Source organism: Colossoma macropomum, unplaced genomic scaffold (assembly GCF_904425465.1).
Source record: "Colossoma macropomum unplaced genomic scaffold, Colossoma_macropomum, whole genome shotgun sequence".
NCBI classification, from domain to species: Eukaryota; Metazoa; Chordata; class Actinopteri; order Characiformes; family Serrasalmidae; genus Colossoma; species Colossoma macropomum.
In genome coordinates this window covers 1,846-20,885 of record NW_023494787.1, presented here as the reverse complement: position 1 = coordinate 20,885, position 19,040 = coordinate 1,846, and the positions used below count along the sequence as shown (strand labels likewise).

Below are 19,040 nucleotides of genomic sequence, written 5' to 3'. Positions count from 1 at the left end.
TCCACGCTGGAGGGGGGCAGGACCGTGAGGGTGGGCCGGGCCACACCTAGGACACACACAGTTTCATTTCCCTTATTTCTAACAGAGCACAACTGAGTTCAGTGATGCATTAAAAACCAAACTCTAATTACAACCTTAAACTCAACCGTTTCACACACAAACTCATATTTACAGTCACATTCATAGCTGCACTTCATTTACATTTTTATTAGAAAATATTACTGAATTTCACTCAGTAAAACTCTGACATTCTGCACATCCTGTGATGTGAAATTTGAAATGGAACATGATTTTATTTGCTCCAAAACAATAAATAATCAATAAATAAATGGAGCTGCAGTCTCCATGTACTATGGCTTCAAAGCTTTAGAACAGAAAACGCTGCTCAGAATAACCTCCACATTGTGGCTTCCAGATGGAGACAGAATTGCTCTAATGGAGCCCAACACTGACACTACAATCCAGCTCTACATTTGATCTTTTTAAAGAAACGTCATTACTGAACACTTCACAGGAAACCTTTAGGAAATATTAGTATTTTAAAGAAAAGAAATCCAGTTCAGAAACAGGAGCTCGTGGTAAAGCCTAAAGCTCCACGCTCGCCACACTTCAGCCAAGTTCTAATGAAATACATTCAAATTTGGATCAGAACTGATTTAGAAGAACATCAAGTACGTCTGGACTGTTGATCCATAATCATTTTAATAAAAGATTCCTTTTGAATAAGGAGTAAAAGTGTACTTACGTCCAACTGACAGTTTGGTTCCTCCACCAAAAGTCAACCAGAGTGATACAAACTCGTTTACTGGCTGTACAAAAACCTCCTGCTCTAAACACGCCGCTCTCTTCAGCCTCTACACGCACTATTTCTGACCTATAATACAATATTAATGGATTCTACAATCATCTAATAATGGAATAAACTACACACTGTAGATCTACACATGTTCTGCCTTTTATTCCCAACAAGGATTATTTTATAAGCGGTAAAACATCTAAACTGAGGACACGATTGGTTCTTTAGAATTTCCACAACAGACAAAGTTAACCTTCTAAAGGCTAAATATACTTTAAAAACTATAACAATGTTAAAAATAAAAGTTCTTCTTCAAGTATTATATTAAAAGTTTCTTACTGTTTTCATTGTGTTTCCTCCACCAAAAAGTCCTCCAGTCCTGATACAGACAGACTGGGTGGCAGTCGTAGCTGCAGAAACCCTCAAATGAAAGGCAGAGACAGTTAGAACTGCACAATAAGAGATCGCCCTCTGCTGGACATTAAAGGGAATATTTCACTTCTAATCTCTCTAGAATTAGACAAGCCTGGCTGAGCTGAAGTAGCTCCCAGCAATAGTCTCCACTACTGACCTCCACAAACCTCTGTGACCCCCTTATTTTTCCTCTCCACTTAATGCCTTAAGGATCATCTGGGGGAGTGAAATGTAATATAACGCTCAAATCATTCTGTCTTCTTTCAGAAAACTCTGGTGGGAATCAGAAGAGATTTCATTTTCCCACATCTCTATAAAAAGCTGCACTTTAAACATCAGATTCCACACTGAGCAGAAATGTCTGATCAAACAATATCAGATAAATATGATCATCTTTACTCAGTGTTGATAGAAAGATGATTTCCATAGAGGCTCCACTTTGCATTATCAGCCCATGCTTCAGTGCTCTGCTAGTGTTTATAGTCCTGTGAGTTTAACACTTCATGACTGAGAGCTGCTGCCCCACAAACTTCACCCACAGCAACCATGACTTTGGTCTCCATCTTCATCTGGACACTGACCCTCTGGACTCAAGGTAACTCACTCATTTAACTCTAAGTAAATCAACTTCTTTAATTTAAGTACTTTTATAGGTATGTTTTTATTTTATGTTCTATACATTTAATTTTATATTATTCTATATTTTAAAATTACGTATATTTTATTGTATTTTTCTCAGAATCCAGTGGTCAGGTGACTGTGACTCAGACCCCTGCAGTGAAAACTGTTTCTCCAGGAGACTCAGTTACCATCAGCTGTAGAACCAACCCTGAGGTGTACCAAGGATGGAGTAATCAACCTTTAGCCTGGTATCAGCAGAAACCTGGAGAAGCTCCTAAACTCCTGATCTACACTGCTAACACTAGACAGTCAGGTGTTCCAGCTCGTTTCAGTGGCAGTGGATCTCATTCTGACTTCACTCTGACCATCAGTAATGTCCAGACTGAAGATGCAGGAGATTATTACTGTCAGAGTTATCACAGTGGCTACGTGTTCCCACAGTGTTTAGTAGGTGTACAAAAAGCTCCCTCAGTCAGCTGCACAGAGACTGCACTGCTGCAGCTGGACTCTACTGCAGGTGCTGAGGGGGAGGATGGACACACACAATAACACACTCTGTGGAAATCAGGACTTTAGATGGAATTTGTTCTTCTTTTCATTAGACTGTAAATGCTTTGTGATTTTAGGGATTTATTTCCTGATCTCCACAGGTCTGGAACTAGCTGTAGAGTTCAGCTAGAGTCTCATTTATTATAAAGTTTATTATAAGGATCTGGACAGATTATGAAATGGATGTTTCTCTCAGTCCTGAGAAAGAGGGAGTCCCTGAAGAAATCCTTCAACAAACTCAGACTCAGCAGTTTTATTAGGAGATCATATTCAGAGGTGAGTAGACTGTAAACAATAGTTTGTCTGTTCAATTTTACACATAAACATATGGTAATAAATGGTTTAACTGTTTTTATTCATCCAAGATAAATACTTTTAATAAAATAATAAAATAAAATACTTTTAATTTGCTCCTTCAAATATTTATTTGAGTTAAACCAGTTCAGTTGCCACATGAAGACATTCAGGCTATTGTTTAGATCTTTACTGAAGAAGTTACTGTAAAACAAACAGTAAAAATATATAAACTGAATGTCTGTTATTAGCTTATAACCTGTCTTTAAGACGGAGCTGCTATAAAATCTTCACATTCACCACCATTATTTTAGTGCTAACATTGCATTGCTAATCTCACAATCAAGACTTGATGTGATTTTATTAAAATTAATCCCATAATCTTATTTGTCATCTACACCAGATTACTTGTCCTGTTATTTATTTGTTTCTGAATGAGTTTTGACATTAATGTCCTGAACTGGAGGTCTCGCTCTAAAAGTTTATGACTGAGTTCTACAGAGAAACTCAGAGCTGGAGTAGATTTTAGATCTGATACTTTTTTACTCAAGTTGTTCTTTTACTTCTACTTCAGTCATGATTTCACTGAAGTATCAACACTTTTACTTGAGTCTGATTTTAAGCTGCTCTTTCACTCTCAACTCCTTTCACACTACACGACTCACACTGTTGTTCTGTGTTCCTACAGTGCAGAACTTCCCAAGAGTCTAACTGGATCTGATGAAAACAGTGGTCAGTAGCAGTTGGTGTGCTGTTGAAGTGATACTATGGAGTCTGACTCCAAAGTCAAAGATGTTCCCAATCACAAAACAGTATAAATGTTGTCACTAGCAACACATAATGAAATTAAGCACAAAAAACAAAATAGTACAATGTAGATTCATTAACTGACTTATGTATGTATCTAAAAGTAAACATATTATGGATTGAAAATACTCAGGAGAGTATATTTTATATTGATTCAACTTCAATCAATTCAACATTTAAATCAAATTCAACTTTCAAAAATTCATACTTTGTCTTTATATTTGATTGAAAATAGTAAAGGATTTAAATGATTTGGATATCAATGCAGTTGCATTACATTTTATTTGGTTTATTTACATTTTGCACTTGTCCCAACTTTTTGGAAATGAGGTTGTAGACATTAGAAATGATTATGATGTAGTGTAATTTTTATAAGTAGTTAATAAATTCATTTTCAAGAAGGGTGCAAACAGTTATTAGTAAAGAGAATGAGTGCAGAAAAATGTTATCCAAGGTATTTTGTGAAGCAGTAAGTCTTCAGCCCACAGCAGAAGAAGCAGAGACACAGTTCTACCAATGAAATACGAGAATGCTGAAGCACTGAGAACTTACCTTATGCCTCACTTGGATCTTAGGGAAGGACCTGGCAGGGATCTGGAGGTCCTAAGTTAAGTTTGTAGTTCAGAATTCAGGTGCGGAGGTAATTTGGGGGTAAAGGAAATGTGAAGCCTGGAATTCCAGAACCAGAGTGCTGTATTTCATTCTTATCACCACAGAGAGCCAGTGAGGTAATCTAAGTAGAGAAGCTGCATGAGAGAATTTTGGGATGTTATGGATCAGATCAGTGGAAGCATTCTGAGTGTTCTGTAGAGGAGAAAAGTGCATGAGAGAAGAGCAGCAAGCAGAGAATTTCAGAAATCAGGTCTGGAAATAACTAAGGCTTCAGTAAAGAGCTGAGCAGCCACTGCAGTCAGGAAGTGTCATATTCTTCTGATGTTGCTTAGTACAAATCATCAGGATCTGATCATAGATGTTATGTGATCAGAGACAATAAGCTGGTCATGAAGAATCATTCTGTTTTTAGCCCTGTGTGATGGATTGTTGGCGATGGGTCAGTTTAAGGTGATGAGTCTCCAACCAAGAAGAAAATTAGGAAAGGTAGTCACATGTCTTACATGGGATTTGGAACATGGATGGAGAAAATAAAAAGTACGGCTGGACTTCATCAGCATAGCAATGATTAGAGAAACCATGGGAGATTATCACTATGATGGCATGCACACCATTGAGGTCAGTATCAGACTAAGGCCCAATCCCATTTCACCCCTCACCCCTACCGCTTTGCCCTTAGGCCTTCATTTTGCACGTTCCCATCTAGGGGTAGAGTGTCCTGATTCTTGTTGAGATAGAGGGGAAGGGGAAAGTGTTAGGGCTACATGGCCCTCTAAACAGAGGTTTTTCAGAGGCACAATCCAAACAGAGTGTTATTAGGAAAAAAATGAGAGGGCTGCGCATGAGACCAAAGAGACCCACAAATGAGAGGATTTCCTCTGTTCAAAAATTACGATAATACGATGGTTAACTTAGTTTAATGTAGTTTCAGTGTATTATGGTCCTTTTCTTCATAACAAGCATAAAAAACCCTAATTGCATGCTAAAGTCTCGCTAGCTAGCTAAATTACCCCTTCAACCTTAAATAGTCCAGCAGTTCTGATGCCTGAAGCGCCAGAATGTAACTGCTGCTCCATTTAAGGTGGAACAGGAAATTGGAACAAGAAGGTGGCAAATATCTGACTTCAGCTTCATATCACTGAAGAATTAGGGGTGGGCAATAATGGATTACTGCCCCACCCCCCTCTTGGAGGCATATGATGCCCTAAATGTAACTAAAGCCCAGCAGTGAGGAGCTGAACTTTACCCTCCTCTGCTGTCACTGCAGACTGGCAGGGTCGCCTACAGAGCAGCGCTGGTAGCTGTTAATGAAGTGATGCTCTTTTTGATTCGAGGGTCCCATTTCAGAGGAACATTTAAACCACTACCTGTTGTAGCTAAATTCCAAAAGGCAACGTGACACTCGCCTACAAGGGATAGGGTTAAACATAAGAAACGGGACTGGGCCTAAGACTGTTAGTCTCAGATATGATCATATAAACAGCACAGATCAACTGTGATGGACTGACTAAGGTCTTAATTGATCTAAAATTAGAAAGAATAAAACATGAATCCAGACTGATATTAGCTGGACTATTCAAGATGGATAGAAACACTTACTTGGATAGAAACACAACCTTCTGCAGGGGTGATGACAGTGTTATGACACCAAAACAAGCAAGTGACCAAATGAGAGAAAGGAGTGTCTCTTATGTTATAGATTTAGTCAGAAATACACATCACAGAATATTTCAGTTTAAATAAATAAAGAACTGTATTATTGCTAAAACCTTATAGTGTCAGGAAGGGGGCATTTCACACTGTAGTGAAGTAAAACTATGTTACTATGGAAATCTTTTACACGACTCATGCAGATCACTTTGTTCAGTCCAGTTTGCAAACGTTTTGCATAAGTGTAATTTACATGTAGTCTCCCTTTGATGTTGCCCCGTCGTGAGCCAGGTGAGCATAACAATTAAAGGTAGTAACTGATCCCAGTGATTTTGTGTACAAAGAGAACTAAAGTGGACCTAAAGCTGCCCCTTGGGGAACACCAATAGTGAGGCTATCAGGAGCCCAGACATACCCTTTCCAGGCCACCTTGTAGGATTGATCCTGAAGATGAGAAGAAGTTCTGGGGGTTCACAGTCAAAGATAGATGACATGTCAAGAAGGATGAAAACTGAGGGCAAAGAATTAGAAGTGTCTGTTTGTTCTACATTTGGGTTGTTGTTACCAATAAATGCTTGGTTGATTTGGGTACAATGACAGTTAGTGGAAGCACTAAAGTGAGAAGTGAAACCAGCCCCCCCACAGCCCACCCAGCTGAACACAAACCAGCAGTTTTAAGCAGTAAACAGTCAGACAGAGAGAGAGAGAGCAGTGGGGTGAGACTCAGATTTGCATGAACAGGCCTGAGTCGTCCTCTTTCTCCCAGAATAGAGCAGCACTTTCACCAGATGTTCAGCTTAATTCAGCCAAACTCCCTCAAGATCAACACACAGCACTGCACTGAATCTACAGCTGAACTCCCTCTCTAACAACACTGACCATCACCATTCATTACAGTAAAGAACTCACAATGTCCAGAATGAAGCTTTATTTCAGCTCAGCAAAAGCACAGCTACAGCAACAGGACACTGAACAGAGTACAGACAGAAATATCAGCACTGTGTAGAGTTTAAACTCTATTGGAGCTGCATGTGAAAGCAGCTCTATGGTCAGCTCTATCTTGGAGCTGCTAGCCTTCACAGTGGCTCTTTAGGAACGAGGCTCGCTGGTCCGCGTTGTCGTGAGAGACCGTACAGACAAACTCCTCCCCCTTTTCCCAGAGTGCTTTGCTGAGGGTCAAGGTGCTGCTTCGGCTGTAGCGGCCGTTCTTCTCTTCTTCTATGCTGGTCAGAACCCCCTCCTTCACCTCTGATTTGTCCACTGTCCAGCTCACCTGCGCCCCCTGTGGAGAGTAGCCAGACAGCAGGCAGAGCAGCGAGGCAGATCCCTCAGACAACTGCAGAGAGGAGGGGGGGAGCAGAGACACGGAGGGCTTCACCGAGGGACCGGCTGGAGAGGAGAGACACACACACACACACACACAGCATTAAACACACACACACACACACACACACACAGCATTAAACACACACACACACACATACACAGCATTAAACACACACAGTATTAAACACACACACACACAGCATTAAACACACACACACACACACACACAGCATTAAACACACACACACACACACACACACACAGCATTAAACACACACACACACACACACACAGCATTAAACACACACAGTATTAAACACACACACACACAGCATTAAACACACACACACACACACACAGCATTAAACACACACAGTATTAAACACACACACACACACAGCATTAAACACACACTCTGCACATTCAGCTCCAGTTCATTCAGTTTTATCTGTATTGAGCTTTTTCCAATAGACATTGTCACAAAGCAGCTTTACAAACACAGCACCACACCATGTAGACAGGGAGGGTGGGGGGCATATAAGGCTCCACTGTGGGACCCCCAAGCTCCAGTACACTGAGATTAAACTCCCCTAACTATCAAAGACACATTTGTACAGTAATAATTGTGAGTCACAGCGTAATCAGACTGCACTGTGATTTAGTGACTCCCAGTTCTATTCAGTAACTGCATCCAATAGTCAAACTGTATTAACACTGAAACGCTCAGTGAGTGAATTCTGTAAATGCTCTGAACTCCAACACACACACAACTGGACACTCTGCAGCAGCACTAATGCATTCTAGCACTGGAGAACATTTACTAGTTCCTCTTTACACAGTGGAACAACTAGAACTTTCCTAACTCATAATCTAACTAACATCAGATGAAGTGTCATAAAAACAGTTCAAACCTCTCATTAAAACCTGTGAATGTCTTCATACAGGAGAATCTCACTGACCTCAAACAAGCTGACCAGAATTTTATATATAACACAATAACCTGTTATGTTTCGCCTACAAGCACTTTATCATTAATACTTCTTTCTAGAAAATGACTATATTTGTTGTGTTTTTAAATTTTCTTTGACAGTAGTGTAGCTGTGTATTTGCTCAAATTCAGTTCAGATCAAGTGCGACACTAAAACTAATAAACTTATTAACATTGTTCATTTGTGACTTTTTTCTTTATTATAGTTGCATTCAGTGTAACTTATTATCAGAATAATTATTTCAATATTTGGAGCTTTGGAAGAAGAAAAGTTACTTACTTTTCAGAATGACTTTAGTTCCTCCACCGAACGTCCACCACAGTGATACATTTCAATGAAGTCGCCGTACAAAAACCTCTGATACACTACAGTGACCACACACACACACACACACACACACACACACACCCTCAGCCTTCAGTCTCACATTTCAAATATATGTTTTTCAGAGCCTATTAAATATCTGTCCTTAAACTTAAACTTTTCTTATAATAGTCTAATAATATAAAATAGATTTTCTTTGTCATTGTATGAGTTCAGACAGGATGTGTTATTATTGATTTCCATAGAGGCTCCACTTTGCATTATCAGCCCATGCTTCAGTGCTCTGCTAGTGTTTATAGTCCTGTGAGTTTAACACTTCATGACTGAGAGCTGCTGCCCCACAAACTTCACCCACAGCAACCATGACTTTGGTCTCCATCTTCATCTGGACACTCACCCTCTGGACTCAAGGTAACTCACTCATTTATCTCTGTGGTGTCAGTGTGTTTTTTCAAAGTGTACCAATATTTCTGTGGGAATTTGGATCGATTAACTGTAATAAATGAACATTTTATTCACTCCTTTATTTCAGGATCCAGTGGTCAGGTGACTGTGACTCAGACTCCTGTAATTTATTCACGTCCAAAAGAAACAGTTCAAATCAGCTGTAGAATCAGCACTGCAGTTTACCATGACAGTGCCTGGGGTTACCGTTTAGCCTGGTATCAGCAGAAACCTGGAGAAGCTCCTAAACTCCTGATCTATTCTGCAGACCTACGTGGGGGTGGTGTTCCAGATCGTTTCACTGGCAGTGGATCTGGATCTGACTTCACTCTGACCATCAGTAATGTCCAGACTGAAGATGCAGGAGATTATTACTGTCAGAGTTACATAGATCAGTAGTAGCTATGTGTTCCCACAGTGTTTAGTAGGTGTACAAAAAGCTCCCTCAGTCAGCTGCACAGAGACTGCACTGCTGCAGCTGGACTCTACTGCAGGTGCTGAGGGGGAGGATGGACACACACAATAACACACTCTGTGGAAATCAGGACTTTAGATGGAATTTGTTCTTCTTTTCATTAGACTGTAAATGCTTTGTGATTTTAGGGATTTATTTCCTGATCTCCACAGGTCTGGAACTAGCTGTAGAGTTCAGCTAGAGTCTCATTTATTATAAAGTTTATTATAAGGATCTGGACAGATTATGAAATGGATGTTTCTCTCAGTCCTGAGAAAGAGGGAGTCCCTGAAGAAATCCTTCAACAAACTCATCAGTTTTTATTAGGAGGTGATATTCAGAGATGAGTAGACTGTAAACAATAGTTTGTCCATTTAGCCTAAAAATATATATATTTTGTAAACAAGCAGTTTCTCTGATTTTATTCAACATGTGCACCACTGTTAGCTTAGTGCACATCAACGTTACATCACAAACACCGTAGAGGTGTCAACATTTGTTATCTACAGCAGATTAATTGTCCTGTTATTTATTTATTTATGACTGTGTTTTAACATTAATGTCCTGAACTGGAGGTCTTGCTCTAAAAGTCATGGATCACGACTGAGCTCTTTAGAAAAACTCAGAGCTCGAGTCGATTTTAGATCTGATACTTTTTTTACTCAAGTTGTACTTTTACTTCTACTTCAGTCATGATTTCACTGAAGTATCAACACTTTTACTTGAGTCTGATTTTAAGCTGCTCTTTCACTCTCAACTCCTTTCACACTACACGACTCACACTGTTGTTCTGTGTTCCTACAGTGCAGAACTTCCCAAGAGTCTAACTGGATCTGATGAAAACAGTGGTCAGTAGCAGTTGGTGTGCTGTTAGACAGAGTGATCCACCATGGAGTCTGACAGGCAGACTGACCAGCAGGGGGAGCCACAGCCCACCTCAGCCCCTCCCAGCAGCCTCCTGGAGCTCCACCCTCCCACACTGATCAATAAAACTCCCACTACTGATCCTGGAGTGTGGAACTGGGAGGCGTGCAGGAACGCTGCTGTGGGTTTTCTCACTGGCCATGTTCCTGCTGCACCATTACTCTCTGTACACTGTGATAAAGAGCACAGGAGAATCAGCTGGAGCTTCATTCACCACTGCACTGATTACACTGTTTATACTCCCATTATTTCCCTCAGAACAAACACACTACATGCTCTTCTACAGGACCATCACATACCATGTCAACATAATTCTTAATTCAAGGTGAAGTATATATATATATAAGCAAGTGACCAAAGGAACCCACAAATGTGAGAATTTTCTCTGTTCAAAAATTACGATAACCATCTTATTATCTTAGTTTAATGTCGTTTCAGTGTATTATGGTCCTTTTTTTCATAACAAGCATAAAAAACCCCTAATAGCATGCTAATGTCTCGCTAGCTAGCTAAATTACCCCTTCAACCTTAAATAGTCCAGCAGTTCTGATGCCTGAAGCACCGTAATATAACTGTTGTGCCATTTAAGATGAAACGGAAGAAGCTGGTGAAAATCTGACTTCAGCTTCGTATCACTGAAGAATTAGGGGTGGGTGATAATAAATAACTGCCCCCCTCTTTGAAGATCATATGATGCCCTGAATGTAACTAAAGCCCAGCAGTGAGGAGCTGAACTTTACCCTCCTCTGCTGTCACTGCAGACTGGCAGGGTCGCCTACAGAGCAGCGCTGGTAGCTGTTAATGAAGTGATGCTCTTTTTGATTCGGGGGTCCCATTTCAGAGGAACATTTAAACCACTACCTGTTGTAACTCAATTCCAAAGGGCAACGTGACACTCGACTACAAGGGATAGGGTTAAACATAAGAAATGGGACTGGGCCTAAGACTGTTAGTCTCAGATATGATCATATAAACAGCACAGATCAACTGTGATGGACTGACTAAGGTCTTAACTGACCTAAAATTAGAAAGAATAAAACATGAATCCAGACTGATATTAGCTGGACTATTCAAGACAGATGGATAGAAACACTTACTTGGATAGAAACACAACCTTCTGCAGGGGTGATGACAGTGTTATGACACCAAAACAAGCAAGTGACCAAATGAGAGAACGGAGTGTCTCTTATGTTATAGATTTAGTCAGGAATACACATCACAGAATATTTCAGTTTAAATAAATAAAGAACTGTATTATTGCTAAAACCTTATAGTGTCAGGAAGGGGGCATTTCACACTGTAGTGAAGTAAAACTATGTTACTATGGAAATCTTTTACACGACTCATGCAGATCACTTTGTTCAGTCCAGTTTGTGTTGTGTTCATATTGTCAAGGCCCTGCCTGGTTCCATTCCATGTTTTCTTTTTCCTGGTTCAGTTTCATGTTTTTTTATTTTTGTTTTCCAGGTGCTGCTGATGTCCACAATGCTAGCTTGGACTGAGGCCTGAGACTAAAAGCTCTGTTTGCAGTGTGCCCTGGAGCTCCCTGTCTTCTAGCACCTTGCAATTTAGGGGAACTCCAATAGTGAGGCTGTCAGGAGCCCAGACATACCCTTTCCAGGCCACCTTGTAGGATTGATCCTGAAGATGAGAAGAAGTTCTGGGGGTTCACAGTCAAAGATAGATGACATGTCAAGGAGGATGAAAACTGAGGGCAAAGAATTAGAAGTGTCTGTTTGTTCTACATTTGGGTTGTTGTTACCAATAAATGCTTGGTTGACCTGGGTACACTGACAGTTAGTGGAAGCACTAAAGTAAGAAGTGAAACCAGCCCCCCACAGCCCACCCAGCTGAACACAAACAAGCAGTTTTAAGCAGTAATCAGTCAGACAGAGAGAGAGAGAGCAGTGGGGTGAAACTCAGATTTGCATGAACAGGCCTGAGTCGTCCTCTTTCTCCCAGAATAGAGCAGCACTTTCACCAGATGTTCAGCTTAATTCAGCCAAACTCCCTCAAGATCAACACACAGCACTGCACTGAATCTACAGCTGAACTCCCTCTCTAACAACACTGACCATCACCATTCATTACAGTAAAGAACTCAGACTAAACTCAAAAGAACTGGAAACTCTGCAGCAGCACTAATGCATTCTAGCACTGGAGAACATTTACTAGTTCCTCTTTACACAGTGGAACAACTAGAACTTTCCTAACTCATAATCTAACTAACATCAGATGAAGTGTCATAAAAACAGTTCAAACCTCTCATTAAAACCTGTGAATGTCTTCATTGTAACTGATAATGAGATGATTTAAATGAATCTCCTGTTTAAATAGAATAAAAGTCTCTTTTCACAGTGAGTTTGGTTCCTCCACTGAAAGTGAACCACAGTGATACATTTCAGTGAAGTCATTGTACATAAACCTCCATCACTCATCACTGTTTACCCTGAACTCTTCTACACTCATCAACTATTTATGACCTTTAGAAATGAACGTCTGACACTGAATTAACAGAACTGAGCTAATACTTTATAATCATATCTAAATAATCATATGTGTTTATTATAGAGGTGTTTGGTGAGTCCATTTCCATAGAGGCTCCACTTTGCATTATCAGCCCATGCTTCAGTGCTCTGCTAGTGTTTATAGTCCTGTGAGTTTAACACTTCATGACTGAGAGCTGCTGCCCCACAAACTTCACCCACAGCAACCATGACTTTGGTCTCCATCTTCATCTGGACACTGACCCTCTGGACTCAAGGTAAATGTCAGGGGTTAAATTTCAGTTCTGAGGAGCCACATTAACCTCCTTTATTATTGATATTAGATTTCTTTTTACTTAAAAATAGATGTTCTGATATTTTGAAATGTTTCTCTCTTTTTCTTTAGAGTCCTTTGGGGACGTCATCATGACTCAGACTCCAGGATCTCAGACTGTTTCACCAGGAGACTCTGTTACTATCAGCTGCAGAGCCAGTCAGAGCATCAGCAGCTGTCTTGCCTGGTATCTGCAGAAACCTGGAGAAGCTCCTAAACTCCTGATCTACAGAGCATCTAACCGTCAGTCTGGTGTTCCAGCTCGTTTCAGTGGGAGTGGATCTGGAACAGATTTTACTCTAAAAATCAGTGGAGTTCAGCCTGAAGATGCAGGAGATTATTACTGTCAGCAGTATAACCAGCTTCCGTTCACACAGTGTTAGAGCGCGATACAAAAACCTCCCTCAGCTGTAGAGGAACTGCTCTGACTCAGAAACTCTCACTGATCTGAGAACAGCTGCTAAAGCTGCACTCAACTGAACTCATCAACTCCAAAACACTACAGTAGTGAGCACTGTTCTCTCTTTGGGGGGTTCTCCTCACTGTGGAACAGGGTTCTAGATGCACTAGAGCATTAGATGGAACATCTCACTAGTAGCAGGAATGTCTGGAGTAAAGCATCACAATATGTGAAGTGCATGAAGGTCCACTGCATCCATAACAGCTGTGCAGTTCGAAGAATTACACAAACCATGTTAATCCAACTGAAACCCTCAACTGGATGTTTAACATAGCAGGTTTTCATCTTGGATTAGGGGGCTCTGAGTGATGGAGACCTTCAGATGAGCTAATGCTAAAGCTAACAGTTCAGATATTCAGTGCAAAGTTTTGCTGAATTCACATTTTATAAGTAAAGTCTTTTATCAAAGCTCAGTGATTTCAGCTGAAAGGACGACACATGTATGATTGATTTAGTATGTATTTTGCACACAATGTCTTTTTAATCACAGTCTTGTTAATTTATCAAGCTAATCTTCAATACTTATCAAAAACTAACTCTTCACTAATGATCATAACTCTGTCCTGTAATGTTATTTAGTGTTAGACATCATATTAAATTGAGTGTTGTCACATTCAGTAACCCACATAAGCTCACTATAGTGCTGCTTCAGTGTGACACTGAGTTGTGAGAGTGGTCTTCAGGTATGTAGATCTCCAGTACAAGAGTTAATGACCACTGTAGAAGATGATGAAGTTGGTACGTCTGCATTAAACGTTCCTCATTAACACCTTTTCACATCTCTTAGTCTCATAATTCAGTCTAGTTTACTGCCGCCGCCGTTCTCACTGCAGATTGTACTGAGTAGTGTTGTTTAGTGATCTGTTGCTTCTGAACAAGTCGACTCTTAACATTGACTGTCGACTCGCTTTGAAGAGCCAGTGTGTTTTGTAAATAAAGACCAAACAAAAGGGTTCATCTTATGACAGTGAAGCTGAAAATTAAAGACCCCCTCTTAGATCTCCTTGGAATATTCCTGCTCCGCCCCTCATCATCCCCAAATCTGCTGTTTGTTGTGGTACTTTGTCTCTGGTTTTGTTGTCAGCAGTTTTCATGTAATTCTTAGCTATATTTCCAAGTGTGCCTCATTAGCGCTCCTGGTTTTTCACCTTTACCTGCAGTCTGTGTTTCTTCTGTTCAATTCAAATCCTTTTAGAATCAAAATCAGATAACAAAAAAACATTTATTTCATTTTTTCTTTTCAGTCCATCAAAACAACGTATTGTTTCCTGTAAACATGCATTTAAATCCTGACCACTCAGCTGTAATTTACCTTTTAGCATTTTCCATTCTTAACAATAAAGTGAGAAATATGACGGACAAAATATAAAAAGGTCCCACTTTTAATCTTGTTTCATTGACACAGACAGAAGTCACCAGCAGGGGGAGATACGAGGATCTGAACAGAGAAAGAGGCAGGAAAATAACTCAGCTGTCTCAACAAAACACAGCAAACTGTTTACTTAAACAGAAACAGAGGTGCGTTAAACACTCTGCTGTGTTACGCAAGCGTTGTTGCAACTATGGCAGCGTAGAAGTCATTTCTTGGTGTTCCGTTCAAAGAATGTTTGAAGCCTGATAAAAAACCTTTACTTATGACAAACATGTCTTCTAACGTCTGTTGTGGACACCAAGCTGCAGCAGAGGACTTTATTATAAACCACTGCCTTTTTAATATGGCAGCGTTTCATCTACACGTCACTGCTGATTGGATAACACCTCTGATACACTCATCATCAATATATTGACTGATTGAATGGACTTAAATGGTCAGAGCCTAAATTTTAATCACACACTTATAAAACCAAAGAACAGTTTAGCCAGTTTGCATTAAAGTCCCTGTAGTGACTGAATAATAAACCTTTGGTATGAATATGTCATTAATATCCATTAATACGGATTTTAAGGGGTTCATTCCCATCCTGAGTCTTTCAGAATTAAAATATTTTGAATATATTTCCTTTCACTGCAATATTTTTTTAAAAGATCATATAAAAGCTTAATAATAAATACAATAATAAAATTGTTGTTCTGTGTTCCTACAGTGCAGAATTTCTCAAGAGCCTAACTCTGATGAAAACAGTGGCCAACTCCTCTTTCACTTTTAAATCCCATATTAACTCCATTATAAACACTGCCTTCTACCACCTTCATTATATTTCCAGACTCCGCCCCCTGATTATCAGCAGTGATTCAGAAATGTAGATTAGTGTCTTTATCAGTTCCCACCTTCATCACTGTAATGACCTTCTTAGTGGACTCCCAGTTAAACTCCTCCCTAAATAACAGTCTGTTCAGAACTCAGCAGCTGGAGTCCTCACTCACACTAAGCACTCTGCCCTCATCACACCTGCTCTCCATAAACTGCACTGCTTATCTGTCCCTTTGTGTGGTCAGTACAGGCTGCTGCTCATGACTTTCACAGACATACATGGCCTTGACCTTCATACATTCAGACTGTCCTCAGTCAGTGGGAGGGGTTTGCAAATCACTTCCTCAGAGTCTCCATGATCTCATCTGTCTCAGCCTTTAAGATACAATTCAAAACCTGCTTATTTTCTCCCATTTTACTGTACTATAAATTTCAATTTTTCTATATGTAAATTGACATTAGGAGTGAAAAAGGTGCTGTGAACATGAATATATTATTATTATAAACACAATTACATGAACAACGTGAATGAATAAACAAATGCCTGATTGTGTATAACAGTGTGATGTATCAGTGCTTTCAGGTTAATGAAAGTTTGCGGCATCATTCACATATGAGAAAGCAACATCCATAACAATGTGATATACGTTATTAACATCTTACTCTTTTGTGTTGACTAATGTTAGACAAACAGGATATGACGTAATTCCTTCAGCCCTGATTTGACAATACAGAGATGCTCCAGAGTGAATCCAGCTGAGAGGTTAGCTACGCCTGAAGAAGGTGCACCACATCACTGTGAATCATTAACCACAACCTTCTTAAAACCTGGGGAAGATTTATACAGTGAACCACTATCGGATAGCGAGTTAATTTTGTTTGTGGGTGGATCATGTTTAGATTTGCATATGGCATAAAATTAGTTCTGACAATGGCCAACACTTTGTCAATAAAGTTATTGCAGCAATCACACAGACATTACACATCAAGCGCAGACTTGGAGGTGTTTATCATCCACAATCACGGTATGGTTGAACGCCAAAATGGTGTTCTTAAGGCCAAAATTGCTAAGCTATGTGAGGCGAGTGGACAAAAAATGAATTGGCTAAATGCCTTACCATTAGCCCTAATTAGCATGCGAATGTTGACTAATCGTAATACACATCTGACTCCGCATGAGATGCTTACTGGACGGCCAATGCCAGTAACGTACTTGAGGGCACCTACTAGAGGTCCCTGGCTCGAGCAATTGCAAGATGAATTGCACGATTATGTTTGACTAAAATTCATAGGGAAATTTTTCGTGACGTTAAAGGAGCAACTGAAGGGCGTAGATCAGAGATTAGAGAGGAGGAACTGAAAAAAGTGCTTCCAGGAGATTATGTCTATATAAAAACCTTCAAAAAAGGCTGGCAACAACCACGACGTGAAGGTCCCTTCAAGGTGGTCCTTGCTACTCCAACTGCTGTCAAAGTAGAAGGTAGAAAAGTGTGGATTCATTTAAATCATTGTTCAGCTGCTCCAATAGCACTCAGACCCCCAGAACCAGTCCAGCCAGAGGGACAGGACAGCCAAGACGACTCTGCAGGGGAAGGACCAAGTGGACTCTCAAGACCACGAACCAGAGCAGCAGCCTGGAAGGAACTGAGGCCTCCTGATAGAGAGGACAGTGACGGCCCGGATTCTGAATCGGCAGACTTAGATCCACCGTCTGAACCAGAACCAGATTCACCAAACACAGACTGAGGTAGGATTCAGGCAAAGGAGGGTGTGCTGGAGCCCAGTTGAGGTGGGACGAGTGCTGATAGGGCGTGCCCGCACTCCGAGCACCAATATACTACAAGAAGGGTAAAAGCCCCCCCTGTTTGCCAGAATCCTTACACACACAAACATACACACATTAGCACCTCCATATCTACAAACGTTGCGGATTCTAGTTTTATTGTCAGTCATCACACCCCTTATCAATGGCACGGAGTTAACTTTGACAATTATTGAGGGCAACACAACCACTTTTAACTTTGACTTTTGTTCAGTAGTTTCTTGCCCAGATGCTACTTATGCCCAACAATTGATAACTGCAGATAAATATATGTGTGTAAGCCCTACATATCAGCATGACCCTTATTGGGTCTGTAGGCGAAGTGATGAAGTATGGTGGAATACAGGTGTTAATGGTTACACTTATAGACAGTCTACATCCAAGTGGAAACAATTCTAGAATAGTCTTACCTTAATTCAAGGTCGTAGCGCACACCCATGTTCGAAGAACTGTAATCCGCTATATCTCACCATTAACAACGCTACTGGGCTGATGAATGGGACATTCGACCTAGGAGCGGACGTCTCAGGCAGAGACCCAATAGGTAGATTTAAAATTGTAGTGCTTAAGCCAAACACCACCATTTCACCTAAAGTTGTTCCAGAAATCAAGACTCTTTCCTTTAGAGACTCTGAGGAAGTGATAGCAGTAGAGACTGGATTTAGAGATACAAATAAATGGATTGATTGGATACACAACACTGCACTCACCCTAGGTGCTAAAATTGTTATGCATGTTCTACAGCTAAGCTATTGTTGACATCATCACCATTTCCAGCATTGATAGATGACTATAACCGTACACTTTGTTTGTTGACTTTACTCTCTAGTAGGGTACTTCCAAACGACTCTGACTGTGCTGACATGCATTGGAAATTTCCACCAGTGCAAAAGATGGGACATATCCCACCCCGGTTTGAACCTGGTAAAGGAAATTACACGCTTCACTCCACATGATACTGACGGACGCTTTCCCCACTGTGCACTCACTTACAATACGACTGACATCCCAACAATGAATTTTTCCTCTATGTTAGTTGCTAGAGCAGATGTTTGGTGGTACTGTAAAACAACCACCCTAAGGCCTACCCTGCCCAAAAATTGGAAGGGCACATGCGCTCTTGCAGTACTTACTATGCCTGTAGCTATAATCACCTTATATGACAATACAGCTCACCATAGACGCAAGAGATCAACTTCTGTTCCTGGCAGTTTTGACAACACCATGTACATTGATGCTATTGGGGTCCCTAGAGGGGTCCCTGACGAATTCAAAGCAAGAAATCAAATTGCAGCAGGCTTTGAGTCAGTTTTATTTTGGTGGTCTACTATTAACAAGAATGTAGACTGGATTAATTACATCTATTACAACCAACAGCGATTCATTAATTACACTAGAGATGCTGTTACAGGACCAGCTGACTTCTGGAGAGGCTCATCGATACGGCCCTAATGAAGAAGGACGCAAGAAACGCGTATCTGATGATGACTTCTAACGAACAGGTTGATGACGACTCACATGATGATCTACTCGAACTGTCTTA

At 40.4% G+C, this 19,040-nt stretch overlaps 1 protein-coding gene, 1 long non-coding RNA gene and 2 gene segments (V, D, J or C); 2 read left to right on the top strand and 2 right to left on the bottom strand.

The window, feature by feature from the left end:
* LOC118805159 overlaps nt 1-1,210 on the bottom strand; it is a 1,027,118-nt gene extending 1,025,908 nt beyond the window's left edge. Inside the window, exons 1-2 of one of the 2 annotated variants that reach the window (XR_005007036.1) lie at nt 1,136-1,210; nt 9-874 (exon numbers count right to left, since the gene is read on the bottom strand). The gene's annotated coding sequence lies outside the window, so the exon portion shown is untranslated. Of the gene's footprint in view, nt 1-8; nt 875-1,135 lie in introns of those variants that run through there. The other variant, XM_036565774.1, reaches the window with a different exon arrangement.
* Nucleotides 1,205-2,975, top strand: LOC118805161. The segment is given in 2 exon segments: nt 1,205-1,805; nt 1,950-2,975. Coding segments are annotated over 2 exon segments (480 nt in total).
* A 3,681-nt stretch (nt 2,976-6,656) lies between these two features.
* Nucleotides 6,657-8,630, bottom strand: LOC118805164. The gene is made up of 2 exons (XR_005007038.1): nt 8,338-8,630; nt 6,657-7,132 (listed from the first exon to the last, which is right to left on the bottom strand). It is a non-coding gene; the product is annotated as an uncharacterized LOC118805164 (long non-coding RNA).
* Nucleotides 8,631-12,857: 4,227 nt separating this feature from the next.
* LOC118805162 lies at nt 12,858-13,544 on the top strand. The segment is given in 2 exon segments: nt 12,858-12,968; nt 13,097-13,544. Coding segments are annotated over 2 exon segments (360 nt in total).
* Nucleotides 13,545-19,040: the final 5,496 nt, after the last annotated feature.